This window comes from Anomalospiza imberbis, chromosome 2 (assembly GCF_031753505.1).
Source record: "Anomalospiza imberbis isolate Cuckoo-Finch-1a 21T00152 chromosome 2, ASM3175350v1, whole genome shotgun sequence".
Taxonomy (NCBI): domain Eukaryota; kingdom Metazoa; phylum Chordata; class Aves; order Passeriformes; family Viduidae; genus Anomalospiza; species Anomalospiza imberbis.
The window spans coordinates 116028181-116046656 of NC_089682.1; the positions used below are offsets into that span (position 1 = coordinate 116028181).

The 18476-nt window shown below is 39.8% G+C and overlaps 1 protein-coding gene across 16 annotated transcripts in view; it reads right to left on the reverse strand.

Moving 5' to 3' along the window:
* The window catches only part of INPP4A (inositol polyphosphate-4-phosphatase type I A), a 70505-nt gene that overhangs the window by 40499 nt on the left and 11530 nt on the right, over positions 1-18476 (reverse strand). For 8 of the 16 annotated variants that reach the window (XM_068182711.1, XM_068182710.1, XM_068182700.1 and 5 more), the window contains exons 3-9: positions 7595-7657; positions 5033-5251; positions 4187-4231; positions 2568-2686; positions 2345-2461; positions 1264-1343; positions 722-833 (exon numbers count right to left, since the gene is read on the reverse strand). In XM_068182711.1, coding sequence (XP_068038812.1) covers positions 722-833; positions 1264-1343; positions 2345-2461; positions 2568-2686; positions 4187-4231; positions 5033-5138 — 579 coding nt within the window. In that variant the 5' untranslated portion in view covers positions 5139-5251; positions 7595-7657. Of the gene's footprint in view, positions 1-721; positions 876-1263; positions 1344-2344; positions 2462-2567; positions 2687-4186; positions 4232-5032; positions 5252-7594; positions 7658-18476 lie in introns of all 16 variants that reach the window. The other 8 variants (XM_068182707.1, XM_068182698.1, XM_068182704.1 and 5 more) reach the window with 2 other exon arrangements.

Genomic DNA, 18476 nt, shown 5'->3' on the forward strand with positions numbered 1-18476 from the left:
ATATCACAGGCTGGAATAATAAATCCTAAACATTCCTATTTACTTCTACTGCACATTTCAAAATGCCACAAAAATTTTCATCTGGGCTTTCTATTACTTATGCTAGCACAGCTCCAGAATCCTTACAGATACTTCACGAATAGGCATAAACAGATCTGGAGGATAAAAAGGGGTTCTAATGCACACTGTGAATATAATACACATGTAAGAGTGCAATGATCACCAAGATACTCAAAGCACAAGATTTACAGAATTAAATATATGTCTAGGCTGAGAAAGTGCTGCAAACAACTGCTCTCAAACAATTCTGGGAATTCGCTAGCATCCTCATTACAGTTTTTCTTAATGGTACCTTCCAATCCACAATGTGAAATAAAATACTACATGTCTCTGAAACTGGTTATCCGTGCACCAAGTGCACCACTGAACAGTACCAGAAGCCTCTTCCAATGAAGAAGGTGAGTACTTGATACTAAAGCTTAATCATTTTAAATTAATTTTTTTCCCAATACTTTTAACCCCACACGTGAGAACCAAGAGCTCTGCAAAACTCAAACTGGCTTCATCACCATTAGGCTGCTCCTTACAGTATTTTGAAAATATAAAGCACTACTAAATATCAAGACGGACAGGAAAGTTGATGGCAGATGTCAACCTAGCTTATTTCAATGCTGGCAATAAATCTGCATTCTTCTGGATTTGGTCCAATGCTCATACTCACCCTTCCATTAATTGTATCAGGTGACCTTGTCACTGGAGGCCTTTGGTCAGATTTTTCCTCCATCTGCCATCCAATAACTGTGATGTTACCAACGCGGTCACTTTCAGCCGACCTGCAACAAATACTCTGCGTTGAGATTTTTTTGCAGGAGGACCTGTTCATCAACAAGGAAACACTTATAAAAGGCTATTAATCTTCAAACTTAAAGAACATTTTAAACAGGAAGCTTTTCAACTTCATTTGGAATAACTCTATAATGGGTTATTCCAGCAGGAGAACATTCTCCTTATTCTGCAAGGATGCTGCATGGAATTGAAGGCAGCCTAGGTAGTACTCTGTGCTCAGCTTATACATTTGAGGGTAACATGGCACTGAGAAGAAACGCATGTATTCACACATTTTGATAATCAGACTATACTTGATATCAAAACAAGGGAGTTTAATTAAGTCCATTTCAATTTAGTCATGACATAACAGGTTTTCACCTCATCCTAAGCATGTTTTGAAGAATTAACACTTAAAAGAAGGAAAACATTACAAACCTTAGTGTTATGTGCAACCTGTGGTACTTCTCCTGAAGAAGATCCTTTACAGTGAACGTTCCAGAACCCAACAAATACATCTGAAAGAAGATGAGTTCCAGAATTGTATGTGAGCAAAGGCTTTGACCACAGCAGTGAAGTGCAAAATACAATTATTATGCATAGAAATCCGAGAGCACAACCATAACTAAATATGCCATATATAACTAATGAAAATATCTTAAAATTTAATATATTTGATAATTTATTAAAGTTTTGCTTCTACTGGAGGATAGTATGCATTTTTATTTCTCTAGGATATACATGGAGGCACCTAAGTACATATGAGCTCAGGCCGAGCAATACAGGAACATTGAAAGCAATGACTGAACAGGGCTCAGGCTGCATTCTTGACCCAAATTTGTCTCCTCCTGAAGAATTTACTTCCTCTGGAGGTATTCATTTTTTCCCTAGAGCTTCCCCATGAAGCACTGAACAGAGAGGGACAGCTCTGCTGCCCCTGAGGATGCCATGGAAGAGCAGACACACGGGGCCTGAAACAGTATTCTGAACAGCAGTCTCAGCATGAATGGCCTGAATTGCCCACAAATCCAAGCAGCAACATGGGAGCGCTGACACTTCAAGTTTTTTTCAGTAAAGGAACAAACCTCACCCCTGAACAAAATCTAACGTATCAGGACAGGGTGATTCCCAGAATTCAGGGGCTCTGTTCCAAAGGACAGTTTTATTCTGGCATTTTGGCACAGGCTAGAAGACTGGGTTAGGGATGTTGGATCCTATTCAGTATCTAGTTTGCTAAAGATGTCCGCAATGTAAGAGTACAAGTGACAGGACCTTTTTTATTTAAATCCATGGTTTCCAAACTTGCTACAGACGAGCCTTATTTGAGAAAACTGGCAATGTTTCCCACTCTGCCAAGCCAATCTCATTTATTCCTCCTTTTCCTACCCATCTTGCTTTCTGTATGATCAGTGCTGCTATCCCTTTGCTTTCTTCCACAGAAGTTACTAATTTTATCTCTTTGCCTCTCATTTCCTTGCTTCACACTGACTGGGCAGGCAACAGAATAAAGAAAACTTACTGTTCCCTGAGATCTGTCTTTAACATCATACACGGAGAGTTTGATTTGTGTCATTTGATTGATAAGAGAGTCTTGGAAAAAGGCAATGCTGCTTAGAAAGATAGGATTACTTGTTCCCTGTAATCATAAACAAAAAGCCAAAAGTTAATGTAAGGTGATATTTGTTAGGGAAGAAATGATTCCTGTATTAGCTTTGATTTTAAATCTTAACCTCAGCACTCACCTCAATAATTTCTGTCTGAGCATGCTTCGTCCAGAATGCCTGGGGAGGCGTAGTTACACTCACTGCTACAAAACTATTTGGTTTTCGATCTAGCGATGGAGTTAGCAGCTCACTGCAAGCTTTAAGTATGCAACAGATAAATAAATTTAGATTCAGGATCTTTTTCATATTGCTGTAAGACTCTACATTTTTATAAAACCACGTTATATACCCTGACCAATCAAACTGAAAAGGGCTTAACATTCATTCTATCACCACACTATAAAAGCAGACATCACTCACCTTTTCGCACGCAAACAGTAAACATGCAACCAGCTCCGTCTGGCTCCAAGCTCTAGAGCTGCAATTTAAACTTTTTCTCTTCTAATACATGCCTGTGTACCCCTTGGCAAGCTCATCCTAACAGCCCACGTGCACGGGTTTTCCCCTGGGAATCTCATGTGGCTGCATTTGATTCGAAGTCACGCTCCACTAAGCCCATTATCAAATGGCATTTGCCCAGGGACAACCAACAGAAGCGCTTGAACACTGACCAAGCAGCACTACTGAGGAAACCCAGCTTGTAACTGTAAGATGACAGCAACTTATTTCCTCTAAAATGCTACTGTGAGTTTAACTGCTGGGAAAGGACTATGGCGAGTAGGAAAAACTTCCAAAAGTTTCAACGAGTGGCTCTACACACCTACATTTAACTGCAGAGCCAAATTCTATCTAGCTAGATACAGGTAGCTACAGTGTGGTCCAACTCAGCTTCAGCTACCTGCAGGAAGTTAATTCTGAAACAGCTTTGTAATTCTAGGTATTTTCAATTTATCTGAAAATAATTGAAATACCCCATTCAGTTCTGAGAATGCTGGTTAAGATTATTATTCATAACACAATTACACACAACTGAGAAAATTTTCTAATTTTTCATTAGCACACTGTTAAGAGCATAACCTTCCAAATATGAGTCCACTATTAAGCCAAGAAAAAATACTGCAGTTGAAAATGTGGACTGAATTTTCATGAAGAAAATATTTTTCACTTATTTTTCAAGTGAGGTGAGTCAATGCTCAAGCTTCTTGTCCAAATTCAAACATCTCACAATTCAAGTCACTTCTGCATCTCGCATTATCACTAGACAGCAACGACCCCAGGAAAGAAGTTACATGTAATTTGCAATTCTTAGAGAACATTCTGCCCTAAAATGGTGTTTCCAGCAAATATTCATTTGCTTGAAGACCTGCGCTGCTGATTAACTGACAGTGAAGGCAGTTTCACTGCATCTTCATATAAACAAAGTAAAATAATAACAATAACAATAACAATAATAATAATAATAGTCACATGGTAAACATTAAAAATTTTGTAAGACCAAAGTTTTAGTTACCAACTTTTAGAAACTTCACAAAATGAAACTGCTGGCTGCTTATCAAAAGATACTGAACAGGCAGCATGAAAACTGTACCACATCTCCATGAAAAGCAGGGCAAAGTTGCAAACCTTACTATATGCAAACCTTACTATATGCAAAACTAAGTATATGCAAACCTTACTTCAAAATCAACACTTACAAAACCCTAAACATATTCAACAGCATGCATTATCAAAACTAGCATAAAAATCACTAAGCCTACCTAAACTGAACTCTAAAATGGGCTCATCTGGATCCTGAATGTTACCTGTAAAACAGACAAATTAACACAAGATTAGCCAATTCACATCACTGCCATGTGAATTCTTTCCTGAACTTGCAGTCATACAAAGAAAGAAATTACATTTTACACAAAAAATACTTTTCTTTAATTCAGTGAGCCATGATTGGTATCTAAAACACTTATCTGGTAATCCTCGGTATCTAATTATTTGGAAAATCTGGGATGATCTCTGTTTAGAAAACTTATTAAAATATGTAAAGCTATATGAGAATATATGCAATATGGGAATAGTGAATGCTTAATCTCAATAGAAAACAACAGGATCGAAGCCTGAGCCACTATTAACTCCAAATTATTAAATCTGTGGTAGTTAATAGGACAAAATTTAAAAGTACCTGTCTCTCTCACTAATGAAAGCAAGCCTCTGAGGGTTAGAATCCTAATTTAATAACCATAAAAGATAAGGGAGACAAGCCTCAGCTCCCTGAACTCTCTTGAAAATTTTATACAATGTCAAACAAGGGAGTTGCCATGACTCTTCCTAGACTGTGACATTATTTTGTTATTTTCTCCCCATTGTTTATTTTTGAGTGACAAACATAACTACACAAAATCTAACTCTATTTTTTTAACCCCCCTCTGATTTCAATGTTTTGTCTATTTTAAAAGTAGCAAATTCAAGACTTTTAGAATTTTTTAGCACAATTCCTTTATCTCATCACCTGCAGATAACCAGACAGATCTAAATCTTCGAGCAATTAAAAGAAAAAAACAACATTAGTAGAAGGCAGATTCTGGAAGGAGCAGCAACAGGAAGGTACACACCGGTGAGAGAAAGGCCAACCATGTCAGAGGTGACATCGATGGTGGAGGCCCTCTGCACGGTGCGGGACTTGGCACCATGGCGGGGGCTGTGTTCTCTTGCTGTCATTTTCTCATGAAGAGCCCTTCTTTTCTTGCTGCTTGGCTTTGCTGGTGGTTGTCTCTCAGAGTAGCAGAGTGCAGCAGGTAGTCTCCAACTGCTATTCCTCTAACATTACCATGCTAAGCAACAGAGAAAGCAAAAACATACGCCAAAATTTTAGGCCACTATCAGCTACTGGTATTTTCAACAGCAGCAAACCTACTGCCATGAAATCATCTCAGGTCATTCAAATAAAATGTGCAAGGCAGACCCACTGCATAGTAATTCCATCAGCATGAACTCTACACCTGCAGCATTTTCCAGCACATTGTTGAAAACTGGACCACATGCAAGAAAGCTTATCTGTCAGACAATGGGGCTTGAGAGAGACAAGTTAACAGACCAGCTGCTCTTCTCCTCTGTCTAAGTTATTAAACCATCCTTAATTAAGTTTCCTGGTTTCCAATCCCTGGGGAGCACAAGTAAATTTGTCAGATGGGGCCTCTGTCTGCAGAGGAAGCACTAGGGGTAAGGACAAGGGGACAACAGGTTGGTGGAGCGCAGAACAAAAGGGCAGGAAAGGTTGTCAGTGTCAGCACACTGTGTTGTTCTAGGCTCTACTGCCATGAGAAAGGGATAATGAAAACTATAAATAAAGCCTGCTGGGCCAGAGAGAGGTTGAAATTCTGGGATGGTGGTGGAAAGAAAAAGCAAAAAGGGATGCCTGCTGATGTGGCAGATGGCAGCATCTGTGCTTTTCCTCCACCCTACACTTTTTTGAACTACAGACATCCATGACAGTCCTTCCCCTCACAATGCCTATGAAGTGAAAAATTACAGTAGGAAAGAAAGGCTACAGAAAAATTGATTATGATTTTAAATGTGAATATTCCTTCAATCAATCGTGCTAGCACTGCAGTTATGGAACTTTCGTATTTGTTTCATACTCTTCTGACAAACTCCATTAATTTAGCAAGTGAGGAGTAAAATCTGATAAACCTGAAAAGTACTAATAGAGTAACTATTACCTTCCCAGCAGTCTCTCATTCATTCTACAAAACATTTGAACCGCACTGCAAAATGGGAGAATATCTCTTTTCCTTTTGGGTTGATGGACCTAACAATGAGCAAGATGTATTTTAATTAAATAAAGCACCTAGCTTCCATTTTGTTCTAAAACATCACTCTAAATCTGTCAGAAGGCCTCCAAAGGAACATTCAACCTGCTTAACTCAAGTCTCTGAATTTAATTAGTCAGCATATCTCTCTGGAGGATTTCAAAACAATCTTCCTCTCTCCACAGGGTACTCAAGCTTCTTCTTAACTATCGCTGCTTCACTGGACATCAAAAATTCAAATGCAAGTTAAGCATGTAAGACAACTGAACTGAACACAACCCTGGCCATCTACATCAGCGTAGAAACCAAACTTTAAATGAGGAGCTCATTCTCATTTAAAGGGAGGAAGGAATTTGGACTTTGCCTACAAAATAAGCCAGTCTGTTACCAGTCAGAATTAAGAATTTGATTCAAGTCAGGTTAATATAATATGTCATCAGTCAATTCCAAATAGGAAAAGAAAATCTTGAATGGAAGAAGAAGAAACTGAGATCTCTGAACACCCTATCCCCAAAGCTCTGAAACTCGGTGACAGCATACGAAACAGCACTGTGCCTATTTATATAATTTCTGATAGCTAAATATTAAAGCAGGCAGATTTTCAATTAATATTGAATAGTTGAGGTTAGATAAATTCTGGAGTTTTTCTAATCCAACCCCCTTGCTCAAAGGAAGCTTCTCAGGACTGTGTCCAGTTAGTTTTGGACAAGAATGTACCTCTCTAGCCAACCTGGTTGTTCCAAGGTTTGATCATACACAGTAAAAAAGCTTTATTGTATTTATTAATGTTTAAGTGGCTAGCGAATAACCAACCTCTCTCAAATAGTACTGAATGTCCTAGTATTTATTCAAATAAAACTTCTATCAAAATTCTTTAAGAGTTTCCAAGGCTTTCCATTCTCCTATATTTCCCCCTTCTTTCAGCAATAGGCTTTCCTTGGTTTGTTCTTTATAGAACGTGATGTTTAACAATCTGTAAGTCTATCAAACCTAACTGCCTGATGAAAAGACCCACAAAATGTACTCGCAGAGATTTAGACAGGATGCCATAGGCCCTTCCCCCAAAATCTACAAATAACATATTAGAGAATAACTAACATGTTCACCAAGGTACAGTTCAGACAGCAATTAGGTTCAAGAGCCCGGCTGCTTTTCAGCTAAAATCTCTGCAATACCTGACATCCTTACAAAGGATCAATCCTTGATAAGTTAAAAGAGGGTGGGGTACCTCATTCGTTTTGAAGCTATTTCTATTTAAATATTACGAGTGTAATAATTTTCCCAGTCTCTCTAAGACCTCAACTATTCCTTTAAAGTGCAGTATTAATTTATCATCTTTACATTACTTACAAGGATCATACTTACAGAGGGCTCTTTTCCTTATGTGGGGAGGGATTTCGTATATCATAATATCAGTTAAATCCACATCTAAAAAAATTAACAAAATAATCATCAGAAATTCACCGTCTTTCTGTACTGCATAAGTCACAACCAGTGGACAGGTGCCATTCTCAGATTAGCTGTACACGTAACTTCTGATTACCAGTGCTCACAATAAAGTTTACTGAAAACAGAAAAACGGATCGTCTACTGGACCGCACCGAGCTTTAGTGATGGCAATACCCAGTCAGAGTAGGAGCACATAGAAATAAGCTTATGTTGAAAAGGACTGACTTCAGGCCAGCATTTGAGTAGAACTGCTGTAAGAAACACACGTAAACATGTTTACCAAAAGGCTTGGTGCTCTTATGAAAAAAGAATGCATATGATATGTTGAGTTTAAGACAGCATTTGTTACTATGCTTGCTTTTCTACAGCTAAACTTTCAAAACGTAGTTTGGAAGAGTTGTAACTGTTACTATCATGAGAGAAGATCCTGTGTCAAAACACAGAAGTTCAAAAGATCAGGATGTAGGTCTCTTACTCCATTGGGTGAAAAAAAATACTCTGTGAGGGAGGCTTTTACAAACAGCTGGCAATGAACATACAGTAAAAGCAAATTATTTTAAAGCTTACCACAGGTTAAGTGAAGGTTTATATTTGATAATGCCACTATCTCATTCAAGTACATTTACATTAAAAAGCTATGTCTTTTAAGACCCCCCATTTATCCCATATTGCAGTAAAAGAAATTGGGAATTCCAGTCTCAGTTTCTTGCTTTAATCACCAGCCCTACCAATTACCCAAGACTGCTTAAGAATTTGACATGAGCTCTTAACACTTACAGAAAGATATTATCTCACCTAAAGAACATAGGATTCAGGTGTCTGATCTCAGCTCACCACTCAGGTTCTCTGTGCAGCCAGTGGTGAGACACAGGCACTTCCAGAGAACAAGTCACTATTTTCCAAGGTAGGTGGGATGAGTCACCTCCTGGAGACACCTCTCTCTAATTATAAAAATCATTTAGATGACTCACTTAGTCCTGATGCTGCAGCTGGGCAAACTGGATCCCTCCTACAGCCAGCTCAGGCAGGGGTGAGTTCCCTTTACTCAATGCATAGCCAAACAACAGGTGCTCTGATCCCTCTCCTGAATGACAACTGTTTCAACAATTACAACTTTATGATCATGTTTTTGATAAGAATCAAAGGAAGTAGCATTCTTACCAAATTAAAGGTAGCATTAAGAGAGCACATAGTTTCCTGAGGTGGTATCTATCCTTTCCAAAGACTGGTACCACTCAAGCAGACAGCAACGCCAAGGCTGATGTAATTCATGTTGAGGCAACCTCTCCTGAAGACGGCATGATTTTTCTACACATAGCCTTTAGCTCTGCCCTTACTAAGACAGCAGACAGTGGATGGTGGCAAGTTGTGCAGCTTTGCACTTCATGAAGCTTTGCTGCAAGCCCAGTTTTCAACAGAAACATGAGAGGCTGTTGTTGACCTCCAGTATCGGTAAAGACCACATCCACAGTTGAGAAAAGGCCTCTGAACAAGCCTGCCTTCGTTATGTAAATATTTATGTCACCTTGAGTCAGATCCTTCCAGCCAGCCTCACAGAGGCAGCAACACAGACTATGCCTACTGCAGATCCATAGGCTGACAACAGCTTCAGTCCATTCATTCCATGATCTAGGCCTGGGGAGGGCAAACGAATGCAAGGGATGCCAGCATCCAATTTAAACCTTTGCCTCCCACTGAGATTATTTCCCCACACGGACACCATCGGCAGGTGCCAATTTGTCAGCTCCACAAGGAGGCTGTATCTCCCCGCTCAGTCTGCTTCTTAAGAGGCTCCCTTCAGAACCTGGTTAAATGTCTCCTTCTCCCAGAACCTTCATTAACAAAGACAAAAGTGCTAAGTTTGGCCTGAAGAACCTTCTTGTCACTCTCTAAAGGTCCCCTGAGGGTTCTGAGTGAGAAACCGCAGCAAGAACAGGGAAAAGTCTTCCACAAGAAAATGAAAACAACTAACGCAAGATGCAACAAATGTCTGTGCAATGTGGAAATCCCTGAATGCAACCTTTCAGTGGTATTTAGATAAAAGGGCATTTCAGCACCAGCAAGTGGCTTGTTTTCTTTTTGCTTTCCTGTCCACAGATCCCACTTAGTTGCAGATAAGTTTGTAAGTCACAAAATTTATCCTTGATCCTTCCACACTATGAACTTCCCCACTATAAACTCAAATAATCTAAAACCCCAGTTTTACCTCTTTAATATATTTGAGTACTTTTAACAGGAAACTGCAATTTAGGCCACTTAGTTCTCTGTGCAAATTAAAACTGTTTATATTCACAACAGCAATACAATCAGCATTCTTCTTAATGAGATACTGTTTTAATTTTACTTGTCATTACAATACTTTTATTCCTTTAGTGCTTCTAGGAGCACAAAAATACACACATCCAGAGGTGGAAGTGAGCATTTGTAACACACACGTCTGTTAGCTAAAAAGGAAGAAGTAGAGCTCTGTTTCACTTTGCAGAGCAGCTTTTATCAAGCTGAACACAGTCCAATGCCACGGAAAATGCTAAGTTTTCCTACAGGGAAGTTTGAAGTCCAACCCTCTCAGCCTCCTCCATCACTTTACCAGCAGAAACTGAAACAGCTTACAAGTGGACTTTGTCCCAAATTAACCTTTACCCTCTTCACAAGAAATGTGCTGGGCCCTTGGTGGTAAAGTTTCCTGGGATGGGATGAGTTCTCTCCTCACGACCTGGGGTTCTCACACTGCCTACACAGACATGGAGAACCCATGAGAACAAGGGATATATTTTTCTGTTGAGGAGTCTGGACTGGAAACACTTCTCTGAGTTTGATGGTCCTTTCAACAGCCTCCCAACACCTGCCTCTCCTAGAGCAGTCTTTCATCATAACCATGAAGCTAACAATGCAGAAACACACTGCTCTAGCTGGAAAAAATAAACTCCCTCTCTGAGCTCCTCCTGCTGCAATGAAGAGTGAGGCAGGGAAAAAACCCAATGAAGCAAAACAAACCAACCAAACAAGCCCACAAAAAACCCCAAGCACCCCCCCAAAACAAAAAGAAGGAAAAAATCCCCCAAACCAAACAACCCTAAAAACCTCAAACAAACAAACCCCAGAAAAACCAAACCAAAACAAAAAAAATTGCAACAAAACAAAGACCACAAACAAATCCAAACCCCAAGACTTTATGACCTGAAATTGAGATGAACCAGACACACTTAACATTTGCTAAAGATTCCATACTGCTGTTGTTTACAGATCAATGGCATTAACATATTCTCCCTCATGCAGGCAATGAGAGGGGGACCACAGACAAAAGCACTGAAACAAGATCTGTAATAAAAAGCTTTGGCCAAGTTTGGATTACAACAAAATGTCTAGGGAACTATCTGATCAGCCTGCCTGTAATATTCATCCACGCCACAGACTAACGTAGCGCGAATCAAAGTTACTGCATACTGGGCAAAACAAGCTAGGAATCCCAGAGCACCGATAGCACTGTCCTCTGTGGGTGTGATGGTGTGAAAAATGCATATTTTATGATTGATTTTCGCAAATACTAAACTGAATACTATATGTGTTATGTTATATTGATTAGAAGTGCTGTATTAACATTTTAATAGTATGGTAAATGTAGTTTTGTAGTTAAAATAGAGCCTATGTATGTGGGGTTTTTTTTTTACTAGCTCAAGCAAGAGATGAGATAATGAAGAAACTCTTCACACAGAGATGACAATGATGGGGGCCCATAAAGAATTACTGCCTCCTTATCGGAAAAGACAAACATTCTTCCACCTTCTCTCCGTCTTTATGGAACCACCAGGATTAGGGGGAAGAAGTTGACAAAAACCAGAAAAGTTCTTAATTTGCAAGGAATTTATGCATCATGTATGAGATGTATGAATATGCAACAGGCTACTGCTTTTAAAGATTATTCCTTTGTTCACAGGGCATGCTTATCAGGCTTAAGTGCCCGAGAGCATCCGGACGCCCGTAATTCTTTGCTTTTTATTGTCTTGTAATTGTCCTAACTCTGAATTTTCATTACTCTAATTGTATTACTATTTTTATAACCATTTTATTATTATTAAACTTTTAAAATTTCAAAAACCAAGTGACTGGCGTTTATAACAATGGGATCCCACATCCTGATCCGAGATCACTGAGCTTCACCTGGGCAACAGGACTGCACCTCAGAGTCACAGTGGAAGCTCTATTTTCCTGACACTAGATTTTCCCACATGGAAGGAATGGCCCATTAGGGCACAGGCACAGCAAAAAAATCTCTCAAGCACTCTTCATTTCCACATGGCATTGTTCTGACTCACTGTGATTCTTACACTTACTATTTTAAATGTTTATATAAATGAAAAATACACAACAGCACCTAAAGACAAACCAGCAATGCACAAATTCTTTCTCTAACATATGTGTTTTAAATAAGATATAAGTAATTGACTCAGGATTTGAAACAGTGTCAAGTATTTAGAAAATTAAAAATACACGTTAGTGTAGGAGTAATATTCCACAAAGTTTATCACTAAGATTTAGGCAGCATAGCAAAACTGGAGTCTTAAATTACTGATGCAAATCTCCTGGTGCATATTTCTCCATCAACACTTTTGTACTCCTGAACTGTGTTTTGTTCATGTATTTCTGATCATGTAACTTTTTTTTTTTACAGAGTACATGCCTACGCTATGCCTAATGGCCACAATACTAGAGATCATTTTAAATATTTTTTTTTCTGTTGTTCCAGTATCTGATTTCTTTGTGCTGCTTTCATTTCTTCTTCCTGGAAAATAAAACTGTTTGTTTGCTTACAGTGACCTTTCTAAATCAATGGGAGAGAGGGCTGCTGCAGGCCAAGATCCTGACTGCATGGCTGTTCCCTGCATTTCTTTCTGGAGTCATGCGAACAAGTGCTGGGATGCTGGCAGTTTGGAAGCACAAGCCTCCAACTCCTCAGAGGCCAACAACAGTCTGTGCTTCCCACCACTGTTCCCATTTCAACGCCTCGGTGCACAGCTGTCCCAGGGAAAGGAATCCTTTCTAATGCCAGCACTACCCTGTGGGTAAACAGTAAGATCACCCTGCGACATACAGAGGAGGGGGTGTGCTGCTTTGGTCTCCTGCCAATTTCTCAAAACAGTTTCCTTGACAAGTTACAGGAGGCCTGTCGCTAGTGGTGTCCCCCAGGGTTCAATTTGGGGTCCACTACTGTGTAACTTACTCATCAAGGACTTGGATGAAGGGGCAGATGCCTCCTCAGCAAGTTCTAGTGACACAAAACTGGCAGAAGTGGCTGATACCACAGAGTGCCGTGCAGCCCTTTGGAAAGACCTCGACAGGTTGGAGGGATGGGCAGAGAAGAACCATTTGAAATTCAATGAAAGCAAATGCAGAATCCTGCCCTTCGTGAGGAACAAACCTGGGCACCAGCGCAGACTGGGGGCTGACGTGCTGGAAAGCAGCTCTGCAGAGAAGGACCGGGGGGCCCGGTGGACAACAAGCTGTCCATGAGAAAGCAGTGTGCTTTTGGGGCCAAGAAGGTCAATGGTGACCTGGGGACCATCAGGAAGAGCACTGGCAGCAGGTCGAGGGAGGTGATCCTGCCTCTCTGCTCAGCCCTGGCGAGGTCACATCTGGAGTGCTGTGCCCAGTTCTGGGCTCCTCAGTGCCAGAGAGACATGGGGCTCCTGGAGCAACCCCAGGGAGGGCAGTAAACACGATTAAGAGACTGGAGCATCTCTCTTATGAGGGAAGGCTGAGAAGTCTGGGCCTGTTCAGCCTTGAGAAGAGACTGAGAGGGACCTCATCAGTGTACACAAATATCTGAAGGGAGGGTGTGGAGAGGATGGAGCCAGGGCCTTCTTGCTGGTGCCAAGCAATACAAGACACAATGGGCAGAAACTGATGCCCAGGAAGGTCCATCTGAAAATGAGGAAGAACTTGTTTACTGTGCAGGTGACTGAGCACTGGAACAGATTGTCCAGAGGGGGTGTGGAGTCTCCCTAACTGGGGATATTCAAGGACTGTCTGGACACGATTCTTTGCCAAGTGCTCTGGGATGACCCTGCTTGAGCAGGAGGTTGGACCAGATGTCCCACTGTGGTCCCTTCCAGCCTGACCCACTCTGTGATTCTGTGATTAACTTGCAGCACAGCAAATGAAATCAAATCATGTAGGAATCATGATATGAACTGATAATCATCAATCACTTTAAAATACACTGGAATTATATTTGGAATATATTGAAACTGGCTGTTATTTGGCTGCTAAATTAAAAAAGCCCAAATCAGTAGCACATACCTGGAATAAATAAAGAATACAAGGTACAAAGGAAATAGGTAAGTGGCTTGACTGTCTCTGAAATTTCATAAGAGGAAACCAGACCAAATGTCACTGACATATTTCTATGAGTTTCATTACAAATCAGTATCTAAGATCAATAGCTTTCTATTAGAATACCATATTTCAACAGTTGTTCCTTATTTGTGAAAATTCCTGTGAGTTTCCCCAGTTTTGGCTATCAGCCTTACCAAAATACTATGTTCTTTGTTGAGGTGTGATTGAGCAAAAAAGCTATTAGAGAAAATAAATGTCATGTAGTAGATATTATGATGTTATCTCTGAGACAGAAACAACAAAAAGTAAAGTTTGGTAAGAGTAACAGAAGGTATTACAGCTGCTCTGACGGTTTTCATGTGTAAGATGAGCAAGCATATGAACAGCTGAGGATAAATAAAAATGATGCAGGTCTTATTTCAAAGGTTCATGCCTCCTCACGCCAGCATATAACAGGTTAAAATGCTCCATTCAGACAGAGAAGGTAACAAGTACTTGTGTAGCTGCAGTATGTGTTGTGCAACACTTTATTCCACGATAATGTTCTTTTCTTTCAGCTACTAACAGACCAGATGTAATAAACAATTCAGTCCAAATTTCCAAGAATTCAAAGAATATTAAGACTCCTATAGGGTATGGCCATGGATTTCTGGAGTACAGAGCTTTTAAAAACAATTTTTAAGTAACTGTAACCACCATGTACTGGTTTGTTTTCAGCAGCTAGTACTGCTCAATCTTTAGAACTGACGCAGTTTAGTGGCCCTCAAAAATTAATTTTAAAAAATAACGACTGCTGCAGAGATGATAGCAACGATCACAAAAAAAGTTATACATGGCATGCAAAGGGTGCATATTAATGCTACCTTGCAGCACTCAGAGCTCAAAAATGTGAACTTAAATGTCAGAGTTTTGTCAATTCTCCAAGCACTTACATGACTTCTAAAACTGGTATGTTGCTACAGGCCAAGTTTACCTGAATTTCACTTTTTTTAGAAGTAAATTTTGCATGAATACAAAAAAAACTGAAAATGTGAATGATGTATCCCAAATAACTTTCCTTTCTTACGTTCATTACTCACTCTCATGACTATCTGACTCCCAATTTTTGCATGTTAAGGCAAGCCACAGTGACGCCGACTTTTGCTAACTTCTGTTGCCTCCCACCACACTTGATCAGAAATTCATAAGCATGCTGCCTACCTCAGCAGTCAAACCTCCGCAGCAAGGCAGCAGAAATGATCATTTTGCCCCTGGCCACCTATCTTGATCTTCAGGCTCAGATGAGAGCAGGTATCTGCATTTCAGCCACACTGCATTTACAGTCCAGTCACCTCATCAAAGCCACTTTCAGCAGCAGGTTAAACTAAGCTACTGGATTGCACCACAGAGCAGGCACATGTTCCTACACCCACTGTTTCTGCTGGAGAGGCAGTACCTTCTGGCCAAAGGGTGGGACCAAAAGCTGGATATAAGGACTGGGTCAGAACAAAAGCTTAATCAAGCCTGGAGTCTTCTCTGAGAGCAGGCAATGCTAGAGACTGAGAAAAACAGTACAATGAGCAGCACTGGTATTCTGTGCGGCATCTCCATGCTTGCACTCCCATATTCAGCTGGGAAGCACCCTGAGAACTTCTGAGCTGGGCATCACACCCAGACATCCGTATTTAAGGTCTTCACCAGCGTCCCTCGCTGGCCCTTGCAGCTCTGTTACCCTGTAGCCCTGCAGATAGCACACTGCCATCACCAGTGACTGGCCCTGCAGCAGGGCTTGCAAACATGGAGCATTTAGGTTTTTCAGACTTGCTTTGTTTGAACTTCTATTGACCTGCCTGCAACTTCGTTTTAGCCTGCAATTAAACTTGGTTCAGCTGTGACAACAATTTTTTTCCAACTGCACAGATGTCCGTGGCTGATTTGTTTTAATTTTTGTTTATATTTGCACGATACTATTATAATTTTACAACTCAGCACAATGATTTAGTGTAGAAAAATAAAGACCTGGCATGATAGCAGAGGCCTTCAGACTTGGAGACATAGGATGGAGTAGAAGCATGGGATGAAAAGAGGGCACAGAGCTGGCATGTGGACTGTTGCTATAGCTTACCCATGGTCACTTAAAGAACTGCTGACTTAAGGCTGGACAAAATTAGTTCTAGAGTGATCAGTTGTATGTATGGTATCACATACAGTAAATCTGGATGCAACTTGGAGCTGCAGACCAAGGAAAAAAGAGCCAAGTTTTAAAAGCTTGTCAGCAAATATAAAAATGACCCTAAGTGGATGCTAGAGTAGAGAAGAAGAAATTACCAACATGAGCATCATATTCCTCAGATATTCAGATCCTTCAGTATCTGAAGTCCTTTGGATGCTGACAACTGCTGAAACGGCTCCACATACCCACGACCAGAATGAAGCCACCTTACTGTCCAGAGAGGGAGACAAAAGGTGAGCATCACAGCATAACAGACGTAGACACTTTACGTGTTCAATGAATTGAACTGTAGAGTTACTTATTGAGACTTTGCCCTATACAGAAGCATTATTTCTTTTCCAGTAATTATTGGATCCAGCTAATTAATGATTCCTGGATCAGACTGTAATGAGTTTTAATTATAATAACAAACTACTTGTCTTTAAATATAATATGAGTTTCATCTTTGCAGTTACATAGAAAAGATTGTGAGTGTAACAGCATGTATGTGGAAATTTTGTGCCATTCTTCACTGTACATGTACCAGGAGATGCTGTGGTCCCGTGCTTCATGAGATAATTTATTCAACAGTTAGGAGCACTAATTTTACTGTTTCCAGGCTTTTCAGGTCCTGCAGATCTCCCCTCTACTCTACAGAGTTCATTTACAGAGATTTTATAGACTAAAGATGCAAGAATGAGAGCTAGCCATAAGAAGCTAGTCAGGACAGTTTGTCTTCATTTGGGTAATTTCCACATTACAAGCACAATATATCTGCTTCCACTGAAAACATAATATGATTGTCTGCCCACAGAGATATCACTGTGAATCATGGACATCACTATTAAACATCTTTGTCAAATAATTTTTTAAAACAGCAAATGTCACAAAACTCAACTTTTTAACTTTTAGAAGTGAAATAAGCTAGAGCTGCATGACAAAACTAAATGAGACATTATTAAACTCAGTTATCAATAGCTTTCAATCTTTTCTGATTTGAAAACGCCCTGAAAATTTTCCAGTGGAAGAACAAGCTAATTTAGAGCTACTGATCGTGGGTTGTATTCCTCAGTCACTTCCCACCAATTTTATTTGCATAGTTCATGGACAATTTAAAACCATCAACTTAAGCATTCTAAGAACTAAACAGCTGTTTCCATCTGCTCAGAACTACACAAAATATTCACCTAATATTCTAAATTTTTCCATGTTTGGTCTCAATTTAGAAGCAAATTTGTATTTGGAAAGTGTGAGCAAATGTCTTTCTGGGTATTTTCCAGTTCTGAAAAGGGAAAGTTCTATTAATAACTTTCTTTATGCAATTAAAAAAGAAAGCAATTTTTTTTCAATAATGTCATCTGTTTCTAAACAAAGAAAACAAACACAGAGTATAACTGAAATCCTACAGGGCAAACAGTTCTTCATAAAGTATAGTTACAAACAATTAGCACATTTGCTAATCCAAAACGTAGTGAGTTAGAAAACAAATCAGTCTGGCATTTCCTACTTGGAAGAAGTCAGGAACCCCTGGTTGAAATGGAGAGTGGCCTTGACCTTTTAATACTGAAGCAACAGTAGTGTCAAAGCCCTGTGAAAACCCAGCTACTAAAGGATGATGCAGAAAAGGTGTTATTAGTGTGCATCCAACAAGAACTTTGTTAATTCTTCCACCCGGAATACCTCTGTGGCTAAGTACCTTAGGAGGGATGACTCTGGGGTAATACAGACAAGATGTTTAAGGAGCACTCTACAGACAATGAGCTACTAAATTGCATCCTTATTTTGGCTATGAAGTTATCTGAGTGCTAGAGAACATCAGGTATGCAGCCTCAGTTCACAATAAAGTCTTTAAAAGTCACCAAAAAAAGTCCTCTATCCTTCATTTATACTCTACAAGTTATTACATGACCTAAGCCCCACAACATGTTTAGCAAATTTAAATGATTGGTAGTGTAAATTACAGTCTTGCAAATGGATGAGTGTTTTCAGAGATCCAGAGGGGGTGAGAAGGTATAGAAGTGTGACTGTACAGTCAGGTAGAAGATGCAAAAGTTAACATATTTATTAACATTTGCATAAAAGAATATGTCATGAAACTGCAGCTGTATCTGCCTTTTAACTGCAGATAAAATTAGATCGCCTGGGAGTGGACAACAGCAGCATCCAAATAATTAGAGTTCAAACATATTCAATTTTGCTCCCTAGTGACAGTCCCCAGGCCCGTCCTGCACAAGTAAGAATAGAATTTGTTAACACTTATCCAAATGAATTTTT